The 21716-nt window shown below is 49.4% G+C and overlaps 1 protein-coding gene across 2 annotated transcripts in view; it reads right to left on the reverse strand.

Moving 5' to 3' along the window:
* Positions 1-21716, reverse strand: part of MYH11 (myosin heavy chain 11) — a 141868-nt gene that overhangs the window by 35156 nt on the left and 84996 nt on the right. For both annotated transcript variants that reach the window (XM_075564544.1, XM_075564546.1), the window contains exons 8-14: positions 19083-19181; positions 15408-15551; positions 10538-10633; positions 7823-7941; positions 7026-7178; positions 5764-5937; positions 1511-1684 (exon numbers count right to left, since the gene is read on the reverse strand). In XM_075564544.1, the coding sequence (XP_075420659.1) occupies positions 1511-1684; positions 5764-5937; positions 7026-7178; positions 7823-7941; positions 10538-10633; positions 15408-15551; positions 19083-19181 (959 nt within the window). The remainder of the gene's footprint in view (positions 1-1510; positions 1685-5763; positions 5938-7025; positions 7179-7822; positions 7942-10537; positions 10634-15407; positions 15552-19082; positions 19182-21716) is intronic.

The raw sequence follows: 21716 nt of genomic DNA on the forward strand, positions 1-21716 counted from the left end.
TCTTAGATATACAAAGGAAATACACAAATCTAACACGATTAATGGGGTAAAACAAATAACAACTGTAATAGGAAGGGGGGGAACTAGTAAAGCACTAGAGCAGCGGTTCTCAACCTGTGGGTCAAGACCCCCTTAGGGGTCAAATACCCTTTCACAGGGGTCTCCTGATTCATAACAGTAGCAAAAGTACAGTTATGAAGTAGCAACGAAAATAATTTTATGGTTGGGGGTGGGTCACCACAATATGAGGAACTGTATTAAATGGTCACAGCCTTAGGAAGGTTGAGAGCCACTGCACAAGAGGATGGTTATGTGATTCATCAATGTTATACCATACCCTGGGTTTATTATCCCTTCTGTGTGGCCCTTCTGAGAGGGACTGTCCAATTATCTTACAAGTGGGTTTTGGGGTCTCCACTACATCCATGCCTCTTCACATTGATTTGGTTGCTGGTTTTTGTGTTGGTAGAAGCCTTCAATTTCTTCACCACTAGCTTTCGTGGCTGGTGCATGTGATAGTTAGATGAGTTTATGTCAACGTGAAGATGTATGAAATGCAGGAATGTAGGGCAGAAACCCAACCTGTCAATCAGGTCACAGTCTGATCATGCCTACGTGGGGGGTGTGGATTTATAAGCAGGGACCATGGGCTTCCAGCAGTCCCTTCCTCCAAAGTGAGCAGCTGATTCCTTATTCCTTAGTCATAGTCTGTTCTTAGTCGGGAAGTTCTGCTGAAATCGGTTCACTTTGGGTGACCTGCCAGCATTTCAAAAGCCACTGACATAGCCTCCAACATCAGAGCAACACAAGCCACCGTAGCACGGCGCGCTGACAGACACGTGATGGACTAGCAGCTCTGGGTACACGTAAACGTGACCGTGTTGGAAAGAGCAATGTTATTTACAGAAACAAGAGGTGGGTCCGATTTGGCCTGGGGGGTCAGTTTCTGACCATTGGTAAGGCATTGCCTGTCCCTAGATGCAGCAGGGACATTGTGGAGTCACTAAAATACTAAGCTCCTGCAAATTAGACTGTCCTTTGCTGAGACCCTCAGGAGTCACAGGGGAAGGCCCTGTACGATAAGAGCCAGGGTGATGTGTGGATGAAGGCAACAACGACAGCTATACCAGGCTCTTTCAGATGACACAGGCTGGTAGGGACAAACCCCGGGCCATCATAAAGCAGATTCCCACGGGACCCAAGAGTAGGTCATCCAGTCCAGTAGCCCTTCCTGTTGGGTTTACCTGGTAGCAAGAACAATGGAGAGTCTGCACAAGAACAAAACTGCTGGCCGCCAACGTTGAGCTGCTAAATCTTAGAGATGCTAAATCTTGTTCCTTAGAGATGCTTAGAAAACGCCTATGGAGGACTTACTTGGGATTCAATATTAAGCCAGGTCATCTTGGAACTGCCAACCAGCCCATGGGCTCTACCATTCCCGAAAGATTCCGACTCTGAGAACCCTGCCCACAGTTCCCACTAGGACCGGGAGAGCCCTGTGGGCGGGTACCTTGCCGGCGTAGTGGATGATGGAGAACTCGGTCTTGTCTTTGAGCTGCTTGGGCTTCTGGAACTTGGGGTGGTTGCCCTGCTCCGACATGAGCTTCTCCACGAAGGACGTGTCTGTGGCTTTGGGGAACCAGCACTCCTCGTCCAGCAGGGCCAGCACCCCTGGGGGATTGTTCTGAGGAAGAGAGAGGGGACAGGGTCAGAGTCAGAATGAGGGCCAGACTTCAGGCTCCTCAGAAAGAACTAGCCATCAGACGAGACCAACATCATCCCCTAGCTCCACCACTATATTTGCTTTAGAGCTATTACACCCCCCCCCAAATCTGTCCTCGAATGGCTCTGTGTCTAGTGGACCCTGATTAGGGAAAGAAGGAAGACATTCAACTAAAACCAGTTGTGTTTCGTTGATGTTAAGTCACACCAGCCCTCTGGGAAACAGACTCGAACTGGTACCCACAGATTCAAAGAAGAAACTCGCCTGGAGGATTAATAGTCGACACGAACCCTGGTCCTATTACATTATTACACAGAGACCAGAACTAGACGACGCCTGGCTACCACCACTAGCCATTCAATCACTGATTAATTGATAGGCTCTGATCGCATGGGAGAAAACCCAGTGGGCCGCCAAGGCTGTGGTGCTTTATATCAGCAAACTGCCACCGCTTTCTCCCAGTGTTGAGTGCGTCCCCACGGAGCCACCCGGCTCCTTGGGTTGGCACCAACATTGTGCAGTCTGCTGCCCACTGGTGAGCAGCAGACACAGATACAGCATCACAAGGAGAGTACCAATCTTCCTGAGAAATGTAATGCGTTACAAACAATTCTCCTCGATGACAGTTAAGCATTTCCTTGTGGCAGGAGCACTGCTCGACTAAGTTGTCAGAAGATAATAAGTTCATGTTGGGGGATGAGTTTTAATGTCCGCTTCTCAGAGAAGCTTTCCTAACTGCCCTGTCCAAATCCGGCTCCGTCAGTTATTCCTCACATTGGCCTTATAGGGAGTTCGATTTGTTTATCTGTTGTGCTGTCTGTTCTTTAGGAGGGTGGACAGGGTCCCCTCAGTTTCCAAAGAGAGGGTCTTGCACATAGTCGGTGCTCAGTAAACATCATTCGGCAATTACCTGATCTGAGCATCAGTTCTAGGCGTGTGGACTGCATCGGTGAACAAGATAAAGTAGTGAGTGAATGGGAGAGAAAGGGGGGTGGGGAGACAAGAAAATTTAATAAGGGGAGAGAGGTGGGGGGAAGGAGAAGGAATGAAGGGGAAAGGGAGGGAAGGCAGGCAGGAAGGAAAGAAACGAAGGGAGAAAATACTTTTGATGCCAAAATGGGCTAATGGAAAGTGTGGGTTCACAATGGAGAGGTCTGAGGGGCTGGCCCCAATCCCAACTACATGGACAGTCCTCCCCCTCCCCCCAGAAGAATTTACTTCAGAGGACAGCACTGAAGCTACAGCTCAGGGAGAGGGACATGTCTGATCAGAGCACACAGGAGCAAATGAAGGGGGAGGAAGAGAGGGTGGAGCACATCCTGGCTCACCAAGCCTTGAGGACGATATCCCTGCTCAGAGCAGCCAATGCACAGAGAGGACCATATGGCCAGTCCCACAAGGAGACATGAGGTTCCTCACTGACCCATAGCCCTTCAGGGGACAACACTGGAGACACAGTGTGGGATTTGCGCCCAATCTGATTCCACCACACTGAGGCAAAACACTAAGGGTGTGCAACAGAACAGCAAGGGGAACAGAGCAAGGAAGTCCCCAGGGCATACCAAAAATAGACTTTGGGGCCAGGGCGTGGAACCCTATCAAATTGACTGGAAAACATTCCTAAAGGCCAACAAACAGTCCTTGAACTAACAACAAGCTTTTCTCTCTTTTTTTTTGTCATTGTTTTTTGTTGTTGTTTTGTTTTCTTTTGTTGCTTTGTTTTGCTCTGTCTTGTCTTTTGTGCATATTATTATCTCTGCAGGTCTATCTAGAGAAGATAGTCAGGATAAACAATCTGGAGGAGGAAACAACGGGACTAAAGGGTGGGGGGAGGGTACGGGAGGGGGGGTATCAGGGGGAAAGGAAGTGGTGTTAACAAACCCAGGGACAAGGGGACAGCAAGTGATCCAAAATCAGTGACGAGGAGGGTGTAGGAGTCCTGGTAGGGCATGATCAAGAGTAATGTATCTGAGAGGAACTACTGTAACCCAAATGAAGGCTGAGCACGATAGTGGGACAAGAGGAAAGTAAAAGGAAATAGAGGAAAGAACTAGGAGGCAAAGGGCATTTATAGAGGTATAAATACAGGCAGGTACATATGTAAATATATTTTTATATGATGTTGGGGAAATAGATCTATGTGCATATATTTATAGGTTTAGTATTAAGGTAGCAGATGGATAGTGGGCCTCCACTCAAGTACTCCCTCAATGGCATTCCATGATGTTCACCTTCCCCACAGGATCGCTGAAGACAAAGCGGGTACATAAGCATATGTGGTGAAGAAAGCTGATGGGGCCCAACATCAAAAGATATAGCATCTGGGGTCTTAAATGCTTAAAGATAAACAAGCAGCCATTTAGCTGAGAAGCAACAAAGCCCACATGGAAGAAGCACACCAGCCTGTGTGATCACGAGGCGTTGATGGGATCAGGTATCAGGCATCAAAGAAAAAAATCTTATCAATGTGAATGAGGGGGAGTGTGGAGCGGAGACCCAAAGCCCATCTGTAGGCAACTAGACATCTCCTTACAAAGGGTCGTGGGGAGGAAATGAGCCAATCAGAGTGCAGTATAACACTGATGAAACATACAACTTTCCTTTAGTTCTTTAATGCTTCCTCCCTCCTCAATATCACGATCCCAATTCTACCTTACAAATCAGGCTAGACCAGAGGATGTACACTGGTACAGATTAGAACTGGTAACAGGGAATCCAGGACAGATAAACCCCTCAGTACCAATAATGAAAGTGATACCAGGAGGGGAAGGGGAAGGTGGGGTAGAAAGGGGGAACTGATCACAAGAATCTACATATAAGCCCCTCGCTGGGGGGTGAACAACAGAAAAGTGGGTGAAGGGAGACATCAGACAGTGTAAGCATTGACAAAATAATAATTTATAAATTATCAAGGGTTCATGAGGGAAGGGGGACGGGGAGGGAGGGAAAAAAAAACAAGGAGCTGATACCAAGGGCTCAAGTAGAAAGCAAATGTTTTGAGAATGATGATGGCAACAAATGTACATATGTGCTTGACACAATGGATGGATTGCAATAAGAGGTGTATGAGCCCCCAATAAAATGATTTTAAAAAGAAAAAAAGTGTGGGTTCAGTCACAAAAATTCAGTGTGCATTTCAAGGATTAGCACCAGGCTTGTGGTATATCTCGGTCAATTGACTTAGTGTGGTAAACAGAGGGACTGGATGAGAATGTAATGCAGCTAAATCCTTTCACCTCATATTTACAGGTTGGGAAAGCCGTCTCCAGTGGGAGAAGACGCTCACGGTTTTGAGATATAAATAAATCTTAATACACATTCTCATGACTGTACACAGTCCGTCCAATAACCCCCCATAAAGGAACAGTCTTTATTTTATTTTGTTATTTTTGTTAGCTTTTGGGGGGTTTGTTTCTTTGTTTTTGTATACTTTTCAGTGTATGAAATCCAGGGTAGATAGGTGAGCCTACAGAGACAGTAACTGATTAATGGTGTCTCAGGGGAGTGGCAGGGAAAATTGGGGGAAAGTGAGGAGCTAATAGCAAAGAGTACAAGAGAGAGATAATATTCTAGAATTGATTGTGGAGATGATTGTACAACTCTTCGTGAAATGACTGAACTATTGAACTATATGATATGTGGATGATGTTCCAATAAAACCATTTTTCCTAAAAAATCACTTATATAAGCTCAAATGGTTGACAACTTTAAAATATAAGGGTGCAGGGAAACTAGATAAATGGAAATGGAACAACCAGAATGGAAATAAGGGAATGTTCATACATTGCCAACTCACCAAAGTCTTTGAACAATGTGTATAGCAATTATTGAAGGGGAACCTAAACGATTGTTTAAGATTTCACCCAAAACACAATAACATACCAATGATTAAAAAAGGCTCAGAGGGCGATCTTTCAGGACCTGGTCATGGGAAAAGCCACCAGCACATGGACATATGCAGGGCACTTGGATCAGCTAAGTGACGGCCATATACGCCTATGACAGGGAGGAGCACACAGCACAGAAGGGTGGTCCCTCACCGGCCGCTCAATGAGCTCAATGCAGGGCTGCAGGTCCAGCCCGAAGTCGATGAAGTTCCACTCGATGCCCTCGCGCTGGTACTCCTCCTGCTCCAGGATGAACATGGTGTGGTTGAACAGCTGCTGCAGCTTCTCGTTGGTGTAGTTGATGCACAGCTGCTCGAAGGAGTTCACCTGTGCACATGACACCAGGGGAAGCCAGGTGAGTCCTTGTACAAAGTCCTGGGGACACAGGCTCAGTCCACAGAACCCCCAGGGCTTGCCACCCTCACCACAGGGGCCTGTTCTGCCATTTTAGCACCCAGAGAGAAGGCTTGGACCCCCATGAAGGAGCCATCAGGTTCAGCAGGGTTGGTGAGAGTTACGTTTCTTTTATACCCTGCTCCAGTGTCAAAGTGTCCTCACACACATTGTTTCAAGGATGCTTTATCTCCTGCATATGCCTCAAGTATCCCTGTGAGATATGGTCTCATTGCTGCTAGGGCAGCATAGAACTCTCATCTCATAGGGTATCCATGTCTGTGATCTTAACAAAAGCTACATCTTTCTCCCACAGGTCAGCTGGTGGGACAGAACTGCCTACCTGTCCGTTAGCAGATAAATGTTTAACCACTACACTACCTGGGTTCCTCATGAGGTATGTTGTCCTCTCCATTTTACAGATGTGGGAACTAAGGCTCAAAGGGGGCATAACTCCGTAGCAGTTGTTTCTTGGGATAGGTGCCCATCCTGAGACCCTTCCCCTTCTCTGAGAACCTCCTTCTAGCCCACGAGGGTGGGATCCACTAGCTATGTTCACCCTATTTGAAGAACTGCAAGACCCCAAAAGCATTGCTTGGCTCAGACATGACCGTGTGGCCCAAAACAGAACAAAAGTTAATGAGACTCAGTTATAATATTTTGGTTAAAATTATTTTGGGGAAAAGATGTGCTCATTTCTGTCAGGGCCACTGCAATGTGCTCTGGCACTGTGGCAGACAGTCATCTGCTCACCACGAGGCAAGGCCTGCCTGAGAATGAGACCAGTAAGGAGGAAGGCAGAGAGAAAAGGCAGGTGCCTTTTGAATCCAGCTGTACCTCTGGCCTTCCTGGTGCCACAAGAAGATCTCTGTCTCTTTTACCTTCAAGGGTCTAGCCTTTACTAGGCAGCTTCCTACCCTGCTGGGGCTACCTGCCCCCTTTCCAAAGCAATGTTCTTTCCCAGGGCAAGCCTTGTGCCAGAGGATCAAAAGCATGGTCATTATGATTGGGTGGAGGTATACCTCAAAGATCTCAAATCCAGCAATGTCCAGAATGCCCAGGAAGGAGGCCCCTTGCCGGTGTGTCTTGTCCAGAGCTTTGTTCACACGGGTGAGGATCCAGCGGAAAAGACGCTCGTAAATGGCCTTGGCCAGGGCTTCTATGGCAAAGTCAGCCTGCAGGGACCGAGGGGACACGGTAACTCCGGTGGGCTATGTGTTTACCTAGGCCAGGCTGATGGTGCAGAAGTTTATGAGCAGCGAATACACAGAAAAGGAAGTCACCTCCTTTCTACAACCAATAGAGAAGAAGCAGGAAGCAATGTAGCATCAGGACTAAGGGACAACTGTCTGAATGGTTGAACATTTCCCTTCAGAGGGAGGATGGGATCAGTTGCATCTCAGGGATCAGTCAGGAATAGACAGCCCTGTCTCCAGCAAGGGTGTATAGCCATTTCCAAGGATAAGTTTCTTATGTCAGGCTGCATGCTTGCCACCAGGAAACCACGGGGATAGGAGTAAGTTACGCCACTGTTCTTTCCAAGAACCGAACGTAGGGCTTCCAGTATCCTAGCCCTTGGGTGAACGCGGGGTAAGAGCATGAATGAGTGGGTACATGGAGAGATGGATGGTTGAGTGGATGACCCAAAGAACAGATGGATGGATGGATGGATGGATGGATGGATGGATGGATGGATGGCAAGAAGGGGATGAATGGATGGATGGGTGGATGAATGGATATAAGGGTGGGTTGGAAACAAGAGGGTGGACAAACTATGGATGTAGGATTCTGCAGGAATAAATGGCAAGTATATCATTACCTGTTCTTTCGTCTGAGCTTTCTGTACCACGTCTCGCCCCACTTTGATACGTGGGGTCAGGATGGCTCTGGTGAAGTCTGTCACATTGATTCCCATGAGGTGGCAAACCTTCTGAGCAGCTGGGTGGGAGAAAAGAAAATATTTGGAGTCCCTCAACAAAGAGAGAGCTTAGAAACATAGTGACATCCCATGGATATTTTTTGAGGTGGGCAAACATCAGGTTCTCTTGGAAAATAGAGACTGAGAGTAGAGAACATAGTATTAGAGTGCCCCCAGATGCACGGTGACTAGCAAACTCAGCCCTGGTGTTTTGGAAGAGGTCACGACAAATCTGGAGTGGGAGGTATGCACCAATTGGGTTTGGAGGCTTGGAAGAGTCCAGTTTCAAGTCCTTGCCCCTTACCACTTCCTAGCCATGTGACTTTGGATGAGTGATTCCATTCTTAAGGTGACCAGACGTCCCGCTTTTGGCGGGACAGTCCCGATTTTTAACAATTTTTCCCGCATCCCGCGGAGTTTTTAAAAAGTCCCAATTTTTGGAAAGAATGCACGACAAGCTAGGGTAGATGGTTTTCGGCTGCCATGCGGCTATTTCGCCAGGATATGAGTTTTATCAATGGTGTCCCGCTTTACCAACGTTAAAATCTGGTCACCTTATCCTAGAGCCTTGCTTTTCTCAGCTTTAGAAAGAGCAAGCTCCTTGGTACCTTGTTGCGTTGTCAATGGAGATACACAGTTGCCTGGCCTAGTAACCAATGGATACGCATTTTACCCTCTGTTCAATGAGATGTGTTGTAAGAACAAGATACTGGAAACAGCTGAAATGACCATGAGGGTGAAAAACGACTCATGGCTGTTGAGTGGGATCCCCGTCACAGCCCCCCTCTATGGGGGTTCCTCAGCTGGACATATTTTTCCTTTTTTTTTGCCTCGACTTCCCTGACCTAACTCGTTCAGCTGTACATATTTAGGAGTACAAAGTTTCATCTTTCTCCCTCGGAATGCCTGGTAGGTTTGAACTGTTGACCTATGGTTAGCAGTCCAACATGTAACTCACTATCCCACCAGGATTCTTCCTTAAGGAATGCAGCATGGTATTATGGTAAGCTGGAGCACCACATGGCAAATGCAATGTGCTATTTCTGTCAGACGGAATACTAACTCCCTTTCTCTCTTGGCCGGAAGTTGCCAACCAGGAGCGATTCGATTTTGTTCCCCAGGGGATCCCTGGAAATGTCTGGAGACATTGTTAGTTGTCACATCTGAGGGAGGGGATGCGACGGGCAGGCAATGTCATGCCAAAGGGGATGTTAAAATTCCTACAAGGCACAGGACATCTCCCACATCAAGAAACACCCAACTGGAAGAAAAGAAAAGACACACCCAGTCTACGCTCAGAGAAAAAACTAGCCAACACGCGCCATGGTCACAGTGCTCTGAGACCAGAAGAACCAGACGGTGCCCGGCTCCCATGGACGGCTGTTCTGAGCAGGGCCACACTAGATGGGTTCTGCTAGAAGGGGAGAAACATGTGGGGCAGAACTCAAATTCTCAAGAAGCCCACATGTACTGGACCGATTGAGACTGTCTTTCTTGTTTCCTCCCCTATACCAGGACCTGCTACACAGTAGATGTTCAAGAAATATTTATTTAATATAATGAGTACTGGGTAGAGGGAAAAGGATACAGCTTTCTACTCCCACAAAGAGTTAGTCTGGGAAACCCACAGGGAAAGTTCCTCTCCAGCCTTGAGGGTCACTACGAGTAGGAACTGACTTAATATCAGTGAATTTTGAAGGGATTTATAATAAGTGATCCCCAAGGGCTTAGGAACTGGTATCAACTTGATGGAAGGTGTAAGGATTCTATCCTAAAACTATCAATTTATTCCCTACCTTTTGAGGCAAGTGCATTCTACTCTATTATGAAACCACAAGAATTAGATAGTGCCCAGCTACCACTACCGACCATTCTAATCGGGGCCACAATAGGTAGATCCTGACAGCCCAGAAGGAAGATAAGAAACAGAACCTGAAATGCCTAAAAGACAAAACAAAACAATACTCAACCTATTGGCTTGACTGAGGCTACAGGACTTCTTAAGCCCATTACCTTAAGGTACTCTTCAAACTTTGAATGGAAACTAACCCAAAGTCACCTTGTAGCTAAATGACCACATGGCTCAAAAGAGCAGATATCAGTCACGAATAGTGTGCTTCTTAAAAAAAATACATCACTTCTGAGAGACAGAACAATCTACAGTTACTTTAAAAACAATGATGAGAACACAAGGGGGCCTTGAATGAAATGGAAACGGACAGCTAACATGGAAACAACATGAACGTTCACATCTCATCAAGAACGTCCCAACGTCACAGAAAAACTCCTGGAAACTGTGGAGTGGGAGCTTCAACTGTTGTGCAAACTTTCCTTTAAAACCTCAGAAATATTATTTGTTTAAAAAGAACTTTCTACTCCAGGGTCTTCCTCAGGGACTCATTTGAAAAAAAAAAAAGAGAGAAGCCAAGTGCCATATCCGAATCCAGTGCTTGTCAACCATACTCCAGACACTCTCAGCCAGGACACGGTCAAAGCCGGAGAGGTTATGTATCATACTAAGAGCTGTAAGAATCCAGTAAAATGATCTTTAAAAAAACTAATAAACACGCTTTCCCATCCTCTGCGTCATCGGTTCCTGAGAAAAGGCAGCCATACCTGTGTTATCTGGCATAGAAGCCTGGTCTGTGTTTCTTTCCTTCTTGAAGACAATGTTTCCGAGCTGCAAGACGGACGACACCACCTTCAATATGGCTGAGAAGGGAGACAACAGACAAGGCCCAGATGTCAATACCAGTGTGCTGGGAAGATCTGGGATCTGAAAACCACTGGCAACCCACCACCAGTCTACGCCTTTCCCTTAAAGAGACTCCTGAGCCCAGAGGAAAACCAGGCAACTCCTGCTCCGGGGTACCCGGGGAGAAACCCAGAGCATCATGGAGCTGTCTGTTTTCATAGGGTGCTACAATGGGACTGGCCAACAAGAACCCAGCAGGGATTGGTCACCTCTAGCCCAGCCCACCACACACTTTTTGTAAATAAAGTTTTATTGGAAGAGTCGCATTTAGTCAGCTATGTATTTCCTATGTATGTGCCTCAACAGCAGAACGGAGCAGTTGCAACAGCGATTGTGCGGTGTAAGGAGGTTAAACCGTGTATCGTCTGACCCTTAGCAGAACACGGCTGTCGCCCTCTGCTGCACAGGAACAAGTAGGGGTTGACAGGAAGCTACTAACAGCCGAGCCGCTGTGGCTCACAAACACGGATGTTGAAAAAGGATGTCGGGTGCAAGCAGACACATAGTGTCTCAGTCCATTGATCGAAAGTGCCAGAATAAGCGGAAGTGGCCCCTGCTGTCAGAAGTCAGGATAGTAGCCTCCTTTGACTGGGAGAAATGTCTGGCAGGCATGGGGGAGCTCCCAGGGGGGTGGCGGGGGCCTCCTAATTAAAAAGGTGCTAGTTACACAAGAAGGTACATAGTGGGGTTTTGCTTTGGGCTGCTAACCTCAAAGTCAGCAGTTTGGAACTACCAGCCACCCCAAGGAGGAAAGAGGAAGCTTTCTACTTCCGATGAAGATATGCAGTCCTGGAAATCCACAGGGGCAGTCCTACTTGGTCTCGTGAGGTTGCTCTGAGTTGGAATTGACTCAACGGGGTTGAGTTTTTTTTGAGTTACACAAGTGCACTTTGTGTGTTCAAATCCACCAAGCAGTCTTCTTATGGCACATGCACTTTTCCTAGGGTAAATTGAATGCTGATGAAAGGTATTTAAAAAAACAACAACTGATGCTTCTTAGCATGTTCTAGTTGGGTGTGCAAGATGTCCACGTTGGGAAGAAGCAAGAACTTGTATCCATCTGCTGTCAGAATGTCTCCAGGCAATAATCCTGTGTCCCCAGAACCCGTGGGGGTTCAATGGTTTGTGTCTGAACTTCCCATCAGACCATGAGTTTCTGGACATCTCAAGGTCAGGCTTAGTCATCTTTGAATCTTCAAAGCCTACTCTAGGATCTGCACACAGACAGACAGAGAGATGGAGGGATGGGTAGATGGTGGGTGGGCGAGAGGATAGGTGAGTGGGTGGAGAATGGGTGGCTGTCTGGCTGGCTGGGGAGGTGGATGGATGAGTAGGTGGACAGATGGGTGGAGTAATAATGGAAAGATTGATACAAATATTTGGCTTCAGCATAACTCAGGGGCAAACCGCAAGAAGCTCTGACTTCCAGAAGATATCTGTACATTCCAGCCTAGAGACCCGAGCCTTCTTGGTTGCTCAGGGCAAAACTGGGGGAAGGGCGTGTCAAAACCCTTCACAGCAGCTTGGGGTCAGCACAGTAAGGGAAAGGTCACTCACCCAGCTGCTTCCATTCCCCCCTGCAGTAACCCTTCCCCCCAGAGTGGACAGGAGCTGCTGTCTGTTACCAACATCTGCGAAAGGGGCTCAGTAAACTAGGCAGTTCCCTAGGCATGCTCTTTGCATGGTCATTACAATGCCCAGAGCCCAGACGAGTTGTCTACTCGTGGTTTCTCATGCTCAGCCCTCTCCTGACACTTGGTAGCCAGGTAATTCTGGGCAGTTGGGACTAGGATCATTTGGAGCAAAGGGGCCTAGGGCAACTGATAGTCAATATTAGTAGTCAGCCTATTAGTGGGCCATTGGAAAAGCAAGCCCAAAGAAGAATCAATATATTTGGATGATAGTGGTGGGGGAAAATATTGAAAAGTACCACAGACAGCCGAAGAGCAAACACCTCTGTCTCGGAAGATATGCAGACAGAACGCGCCTTAGAAGCAGGGATGGTGAGACTCTGTCGCACATACTTTGGACATGTGATGAGGCGCACCGAGCCTCTGGAGGGAGGTATGCTTGGCCCAGTAGAGGGCAGAGAAAAAGAGGAAGGCAAGCGGATAAGATGGATGGACACAGCGGCTGCAGCGGCGGGCTCAAACCAAACAATCATTGTGGGGAGCGGCGCAGGACCAGGCAGTGCTTGGGTCGGCTGGACACAGGGTCACTGTGAGTCAGAACCAGCTGGCTGGCACCACCACCACCTTCTTACAGATGCAGGTCACCTACGGCCTCCCAAAGGGTGACTCCTGCACCACCCAGGATGCGGGTGGGAGATTTTAGGTGGAATGTCGAATTAAAACCCCAAAAAACAAACACCCCGATCTAGTCTAGAAACAGGAAAACCAAGCGATAAAATGAATGCCTTGGTGGAAAGTCTCCAGAAGCAGCCAGGAGGCGGCCCCCTGATGAAGCCTGGGGACACGGATCTAGAGAATCCCTCTCCAAACTCAAACTCACCGCCATCAAGGCGATTCTGGCTCAGGCGCACATGTCACTGTCTCGGGTCCGTTACAGCATCACCCTTGTGGTGCAAAGGGCTGGGCTGTGTGTCTGGCACATACTCGGTGCTCAGTAACACTTGAAAATCCACTGCCGTCGGGGGAATGCTGTTCACAGCAACCCTGCGGGTAGCATAGACTTGCCCCCGAGGGCTTCCCAGGCAGATGGCCTCATATTTCTCCTAAGGAGCGGCTGGCGGGTTCGAACTGCTGGCCTTCCAGTTAGTGGCCAAGCACTTACCCATTGCGTAACACAGGTTTCCGCCATGCACCCGAGCTTCTAGGCGGCTAGGCCTGTGCTGCTGCTGGCCTGCAGCATGGCCTGGGGCCAGTCCCTGCCCCTCTCTGAGCTCCAGGAAGTTCACTGGGTCGAGTCTCTGAGGCTCATTCTGGTTGGTTCTCCCATAGAATCTGATGGACACCCTTCAAGTTGCTGTGTGGGGCCCTTCTCCTCTGGTCTCTGTGTAGGGCTCGGTGGGGACCCCTGGATTTGTAACCAGGGTTGGGAAACATAGTGGTCTCAGGCCTTGCCCTGCAGTCACCGGTCATTTACATACACCATCTTACCACGGGCTCCCTCAATACCACCCTCCTGCTCGCCACGCACCTGCCATTTCCCCTTGGCACACATGTACCGCTCTTCCTGACATTCACTGTCCTCTCCCTACCTCACGTGAAACATCAGCTTCACTTGCCATAAACAGGATACGCGCGAAATAGATGGGATTGTCGAATTCTAGAAGGGTCTTGGGGGGACCCTGGGTGCTAGGCCTGGGGTTTGTCTGCTCTCTGTGGTCGGAATAAAGAGAAGCACCAGAGGGGGGACTGATGACCTACTAAGTGCCAAGCTGCCACACCCAGCCGTGAATCTACATCTCAGAACACAACGGGCTTCTTCTAGCCCCGCTGTTTCCACACATTTTGTTGTTGATGTTGGGGTGCTCGCCCCACCCATGCCCAGTGAGGAGTTGTGGAGCTGATGGCTGTGATCCACAGCATTTTTTGCTGACTTTTTTTTTTCTGAAGTAGTTTGCCGGCTCTTTCTTCCTAGTCTATCTTCACCTGGCAGTTCTGCTGAAATCTGCTTGGCATCATCCCCGATGTGCTAGCTAGGATGTGGAACAGGGCTCAGGGGAGCTTTCCAACCCAGGAGGACTAGGCGGAAAGGCCTGGCAATCGATGGAGCACAGGAGTCCATCCACTGGCTGTGGGCACACTAAGAGCCGGGACTTGTCCGTCAGCAGCTAACACCAGTGAACCAGCCGCCTGCTTCACGCATTGAAGCCGTGTTCTTTTTTTCTTAAGAAGCAATAATCTGACTCAAAAAAGAGCCGTCCCACACAAAACGAATCCTTCTGGGACAGCCTGTGTGAGTTGACAGCCTGGGATGTGCACTTTGGCCCCAAGCCCCCAAATGCCATTCACTTGTCATCGGATCTCAGAACCTTCTCTTTCTGGGCCTGATTTATCGTGGGAGGCGCTGCCCCTCCCACACTGTAGTGAGTGCTGTTCTGGGTCCCGAAGGCCATGGGCGTGGGAAGGAGGACTCTTTCCCACAATCTCCCTCTGGTGGTGCCAGAAGAGAGTACCTGCAACATCAGGGTACAGCTAGTCGGAGAGAAATGTAGGTCTGGAAGCAGAGTCCGCATGGAGACTGTCTCCCTGAGCTCAGCTCAGGCCCCCTGTCTCTACCGAGTCTCTCGGGAATGTACACACGAACCCAGACTGGCCAAACTCACTCAAGGAACCTGCTCTGCGCTTTCCCGCTGAATTCAAATGCAAGGATATAAGGGCTGGAGCAACAGCGGCCACGTTGCTGCCAAGAGTTTACTGCCTAAAGAGAAGACACCGCTGCTAGGTGACGGAGGGAGAGAAACCAGGATCTACAGACATCTTCTGAGGCCTGAGAGCCTGCTGGGTCTGCAGCCCGTGTACTCGCACGTCCTGGTTCTGAGTGACACCGTTCCCTTTTGGTTTAAGCCCATTTGATTAGCCCATAACTGAAGAAAGAGCCCTAGCCCCTTCTTAAAAGCAATACCAAGAGTGATACTCTTTTTCCGTTTTGGGAGGAGGTAGGGAATTCACAGGACAGAAAGCCATGCAGAGAAAAGCCCCGGCTGATCCCAGGAGTTCCGAAAGGTGTGACTCTAGTCTCACCAGCCCCCAGACCCAAGCCTACCCAGCTGGTCTTCCTCGCTGAAGCCCATGATGCCCATGGCCTCCAAGGTTTCCTGAAACATCTCGTCGTCCTGGGCAGCCGGGATGGGCACGTAGCCATTGGAGAGGAAGGTGTAGTTGCTGAAGCCTTCCAAAAGCAAATCGTCTAGAAGGAAGGGACAGTGGTCAGGGGACGCGTTTCCACAGCCAGTGTGGGACAGGTGGAAAGTCTGGGGTATTACAGCATCTCCCCTCTTCCCCCCAAAGGCTCACACATGAGGAGACCACAAGAGGATCGGGGGAAATTCCATATGTTGCGATTCCATCTTTCCACGAACTCATTGAAATCTCCTTTGTAAAGAAACTCGTCATAAAAGGTAATAACAAAACAGCAGGGGCATTCGACCCATGTTAGAATCAACTTACAATAAAGTCACTCAAAGCTAACCCCATTGTAAATTGGGGACTAACTGGACCACCAAAGGGGTTAAAGCCACCCCGTTTATCTAGCAACTGCTTTTTACCTCTTTCTGTTGTTTCTTCTCTAATAGAACTACTCAGCTATGTCTGGATGTGCCAAATCGAAGTATTATGTACGGAGTCCCTGTCAGGGTGGAAGGTTCCATTCTCCAATGCTTCCCGTCCTCCCCTCCTATTATTTTTCGTTGACTCAGGAGACAGGTTTTATATCAAGGGCTGGTCACTCGGGCCTGCTGGCTGTTGGTGTGAAATAAAGTTTTACTGGCACGCAGTCACACCCCTTTCTTTGCCTGTTGTCTGGGACTGCTTTCCTCCCACAGCAAAGGACGGGGGAGATGCAGGAGAAGCCATCGATGGTCAACAGCACCGAGAAGACTGACCACCGTCCCTTTGCCAACACAGAAAAAGCCAACTCCTTGCTTGCATTATTTCCTGGGTGCAATACTGTTCCCTGTAAAGCGACGTCCTGGCTTGTCTTTCCTTGGTTGTTGGTGATAAGCCCCAGCAGGACGGCCCTGAATGTATGGAAGGGCTTCTTTTCTTTCTTCCACTAGCGGATTTTATCGCATCTTCCAAGGCATCAAACAACCTCTCCCAGATCAATCCTTTAATCAGGCTGAGCTGAACTGTACTTTTGGAGGGGGGGTGGGTGGGAGGGAGGGACGCGGGGGGAGGGTCAGCGAGATGGTTTTCTTTTTAAACAAAGCTCTGAGATGGATGGGTCCCATCACTTGGAAGTTCCTCAATAAACCCAGGGTTCCATTGAACCCAAGACATCAGCGAGCTCAAGCGCTTGTATTAAATGGAAGAAGGTCTGATTCAATTCACAAGGATTTGGGTCTTTGCCAAGCCTTCATGATGCAGCATATGGATACATTTTATAAATAGTTATTTCTGAAGGCCTGACCGCTTCTCAAACTCGTTACCCAAACGGGCCCAGAACTTGGAGCTGCGTGCGTTCAAACGAGGCAAGGCTAGACTCAGAGAGACAAACTGGAAACCGAGTTGCCAAACAGCCAAGGGACCCTCTTTGGTGGCAAAGAGGGAGGAGGGATAAATACTTGTCTCCCTGGGCCACCCCTCTAGGGGCTTGCCTGGCTGGATCTACCAGTGTTTCACCTCTATGCAAACATCTGGCCCCCTTTATTCACAGCCTCCGGGTCAAGCAGCGAGAAGATGGTGTGGACGCTGCCTCCCTCTAGGGGTGGAGCCGCTGCAATACTGGCTCCACAGTGTGAGTTTCAAAACCTCCACTTGGTCATTTTCTAACTCAACGGCACTCACTAACCCCGGGCACCAATGGATGGGAAGCAAAGTTGGGGTTATGCTCCTAAGATTTTGGACCTAAACTGATGGCTAATGACCCTAATATTCCCTCTTATGCTTTTCAAAACATGGACAGTGACAGGTGTTCAGCTAGGCCCCATGGGATATACCTTACGTACGAGGGTAAATCAAACAGTCTTGCCACAACCCCCGGATATCTTTCTGAATGCAAACTATCAAAACGCGAATCTATTGGCTCCCTGCGTACCCTCCCCCCGCCCCTAGGTTTATACACTTCTGAATGCGCCGTCTCCATCTCTCCAACTCCTGCCCTGGAGAGTTCTGTACTCTTGAACTTCTGCTGCATACACACGGCAGTGTGGGCATCCTGAAAGGACTCAGATGTTTCCTTTTTCTTAGTGTTCTTTGAGATCTTGGGTAGGGGGGTGGGGGAGGGTGGATATGATAGGTTTCCCAGCGGGACACTGAAAGGGCACTCCAGGTGACCCTTGAAGGATGAGCAGGAGCATCGTCATGGGGTGCGGACATTCCTGGGCTTTTTCATCACGACTGCTGTTCCCGTCATCTTACAACTTCTTTCTAATAGCACCCCGTGATCACCCTGTGTCCTTGGAGAAAGCCTAGTCCTTGGAATGGGCAGAGGACAGTCACCCACCTGAGCTGATGACTTTGTCTTGGATTGACCCAGCCTGGCATTCCCTGGGAAGTCACTGATGTGGATCTCTGGGTCATCTCGCTAAATCCAAGACTCGCCCTGGGTTAGCACTGGCTCTGTGCACCGGACCCCATGAGCATCGATCTGACTTAGAGGGAAAGTGAGCGCTCTGAGCCAGCTCAGTGGCTGGCACGCTGGGGACCCTGCAGCTCGGAGGCTGGCACGCTGGGGCCCCTGCAGCTCGGAGGCTGGCACGCTGGGGCCTCTGAGTCACATGGGGTTCTTTTGGTAGGTACATGTGAAGCAGAATTGAAAAAAAAAATAATTCAGATCGTGGTGATCTCATTTGTTTGTAGAAATACAGTTATGGCTCTTGGATACTTTTAAAATTGCTGCGAGGGACAGGATGGGCTCAAAAGTTTGCTGACCCCTGAGCTAGCTGACCTTTGGCACCATGCTTCTTGGCACCCATCAAGTTGAAAGCTATCTGGCTCACTTAAAATGGAGAACGCTGGACCATGAAGATGCCCAGTCCAGTAGGTACTGTCTCGGCGGGAATTCATTCTTCAGTCTTCTTCTGCCCCAGTTTCCCTATTCAAGGAGGTTACTGGTCTTTCTCTTGGCTCATGCTTGAGGTCTGCCCAACCTTCCAGACACCGCCCAGTTCACCTCGAGACTGCTGTCTCTCGTGGGGTCGCATTTCGATCAACTTGCCACAAAGTTCCAATGACTTGATTAGATGTCTGCTTTTTGGTTCATCATTTGATTTTGAGCTGTGACCTCAAAATCATTTTTTTCCAGAGCATAAAAAGCCTCCTTTTATGGGGAAGGCACTCTGGTGAGACCAAGACACGCAGATTACTGCAGCCCTCTGTTATGGCAGAGCCAAGCTTAAACGCGTGTATCTGGAATAACCCAAGCACGTGTGACCTGGAATCCTCGTAGCGATGCTTTTTCTTTTACCCTCGTACTTGCCAAGGTTTGCAAACCGGCAAATACAACACCTGTATCTCTCCCCCTCTTGACGGTACAGATAGTGTCTAAATTAGACCTCATGCCTCTTCCAGGTACCTGCTACATAGTAGGCGCTCAGCAAAAGAAAACTTTTAAACAATAGCCAACTCATTCACAGGAGACGAGGAGCACATTCACTACCCAAAAAGGCCGGTCCTGCTCCCACAGAATCTCGGCTTCCATAGCGACTCTCTTAAACCCGAGTCTGGATGAAGGGCAGGGTGCAGGCTGCCCCTCCCTCATCAAGAGCTGCCTACTTACTTTTCATTTTATCCTTGGCACCTGCGATCAAGTAGTAGAAGATGTGGAATGTCCGCTCATCTCTGGCTTGGCGAATGGCCCGTGACTTTTCCAGCAGGTCTGGTTGGGACGAGTTCAGGATTCTGGGACAGGCAGTGATGGTTCGGCGACAGAATCATCTCCTTCCCTCTGGGAGACCCGGGTGCATTCTTTGCCAACGTACCTATCTCGTGTGCAGATACCACACATCTGCCAATGAAGGCCGCCATGCGGTTAGGATGCTGAATAGGTTCCAGCAGGTCAGCCTGGTCTAGGGAGAAAGGCCTGCTGTCTCCTCCCCAAACATCAACCAGTGAAAATCTATGGATTATAATAGTCCACCCCACAGCCGATCACAAGGATGACACAGGACCAGGCGGAGCTTCCTTCCACCGTGTGTGGGATTGCCATGAGGAGTCAAGTCTGACCAAGTGGCAGTTAACAGCAAGGATTCTGGGAATGCCACTGGTAGTCATCGCCCAAGTGCCTGACCTTCGTAAGTCCCAGTCATGTCATCAAGGGGAGGGCAGACCGCTAGGGCCAGCAGAGACTCCTGGGAGAGCTGGCAAGAGCTCTAGAATAGAGCCAAAGTCCACCATCCACATCCACCTCACCCGCGTGAGCCTTCCAGGCCCTGCTCCTGGAAGCTAGATCTTTGGCTTTGCCCATGACCTCCTGGGGCAAATGAGACCCCTGGGCGGTGCCGGCAGACCCAGGATCAGAGAGAGAGGAGGGGAACGGAGGACAGAGAGAACAGGAAAAAGGGCCCTGGAGACCCTGGGTGATGTCCAAGGCTCACACTCTTCTTTGATAATGAAAGGTTTTGAGTTCCCCCAGAGGTGCCTCAGAAGAAAGGCCTGGCCACCCATTTCTGAAAAGTCAGGCAGCGATGTCCTGTTGAGTACAGCTCTGCTCTGACGCACAGAGGTTCACCGTGAGTGGGGTCACCTGGCCAGGGCCTTTTGTGTGGGTATAAGAAGGCCCAAAGACGAAGGGCTCAGCTGTGACACCAGAATGATGTGTACCCCATCAACCATCACCAACTCCCCTTCTTTAGAAAGAACTGTCCTTGGACATCACCGAGTTGAAACAAGCGCATCCTGTCCCACCGGCGAATGCCTGTGCTGAGCGTGTCCACCAAAGCCTCACAGCCCATCCCTGTAAGTGCACCTACTCTCTGCATTTTCAGCATGGGGAAGTGGACGCTGGAAGTGACAGAACGGAAGTCATGCCCTAGGCCCGCAAAGCCAGGCAAAGGCAGGCAAGTCTGTGGTGGGCTTCCTTGGAATGGGTGACCTTGAGCCAGCTGACCGCCTCTCCAAGGTTCAGCCTCTGAACCTGTGTAAGACCTCAGCCTCCGCCAGCCTCCTGCTCAAAAGGGGTGGCGCCAGGGTGGGGAGCAAGGTTTTGGAAAGATCTGAAAAGATCACCACACGATAATTCCGTGCTCGACAAAATGGCCAGGTGGGGAATGGAGGGCAATACAGCTGGGCAAGAGCTCAGGTGATACCACTGATATATCCTTCCTGTACACAAACAAAAAACCAAACAATTGCTTAAACACAGATCCTGCGGGGCAATGGAGCGCTCCGGCAAAGTCATGAAGCAGTGCACAGAGTCTGAAAACCTGGGACAGACACCATCAGTCTCACACCGCTGGTCTCCCACTGCCGGCAGGAAACGGAAACCAAAGAGTCAAAGGAGAAAGTCGCCTGCAGGACTGAGAGTCTATAGCACAGGCTCCCAAAGCACCACCCCCTTTTCAGAAAAGCAAACCAATCAAAACCAGCAACTCAGCGCCCCTGCCAAGTAAAAACGTCCACATGATGCTTGTCTCTAATCGGGAACAAATGTAGGTATCGCCCTGGCAGCCCCCTGGATCAACCCAGCACCCCCAGGGAAGCACTGGTCTGCAGGAGGCATAGCCTGGTCTCCTCGGAGGTCGAAAGAACTTAGGTGGTGCCCGGTGACCACTGCCCGATACCCTAATTGAGACCACAGCAGTTGGGCCCTGATGGCTTGGGCGAAAAATGTGGGGCAGAACCTCCAATTCCTACAAGTCCCCAAAGGCTGACTGCTGAGACTGGAGGGTCCTGAGACTACTGCTCGGATACACTCTTCAACACCAACCCGTACAAATGTGACGGAGACAATTGATGTATGGGCTGTTATCAGAGCTGCCAGAGACCCCAATAAAATGATAAAATACTACTAATAATGAACGAACTTGAGCAAGAAAGAGAAAATGGGAAAAAATTGGGGTTTAAGTACTAAAACGATTTGAATGTAGAAAACGGGGGTTCTGATGGGATGTAAGGGCATGAGGCACCTCCCCATGAACCTAAGGGGGACTGCCATGTAGGGTGTGGGGTCCACCCTTTAAAGGCCAGTGAGAAGGCTGGGCTGCCCCATCCTGGCCACTCTCAACTGAGAAGCAGGCGGGTGTATATCACCTGGTGGTTGCAGTGGCTGGTTACCCTGGAGTCATTGGTTCGACTCCCGATGGCCCTAGGTGTACCCCACAACTCACCTGCGGGGCTTGTCCCTCGGAAGCAGCCTGCCCTGCCTTTTGTCCGTGGCGTCCCTGGTTTGGTTGGAACCTTCTACTTTTAGTTT

This window comes from Tenrec ecaudatus, chromosome 12 (genome assembly GCF_050624435.1).
Source record: "Tenrec ecaudatus isolate mTenEca1 chromosome 12, mTenEca1.hap1, whole genome shotgun sequence".
NCBI classification, from domain to species: Eukaryota; Metazoa; Chordata; class Mammalia; order Afrosoricida; family Tenrecidae; genus Tenrec; species Tenrec ecaudatus.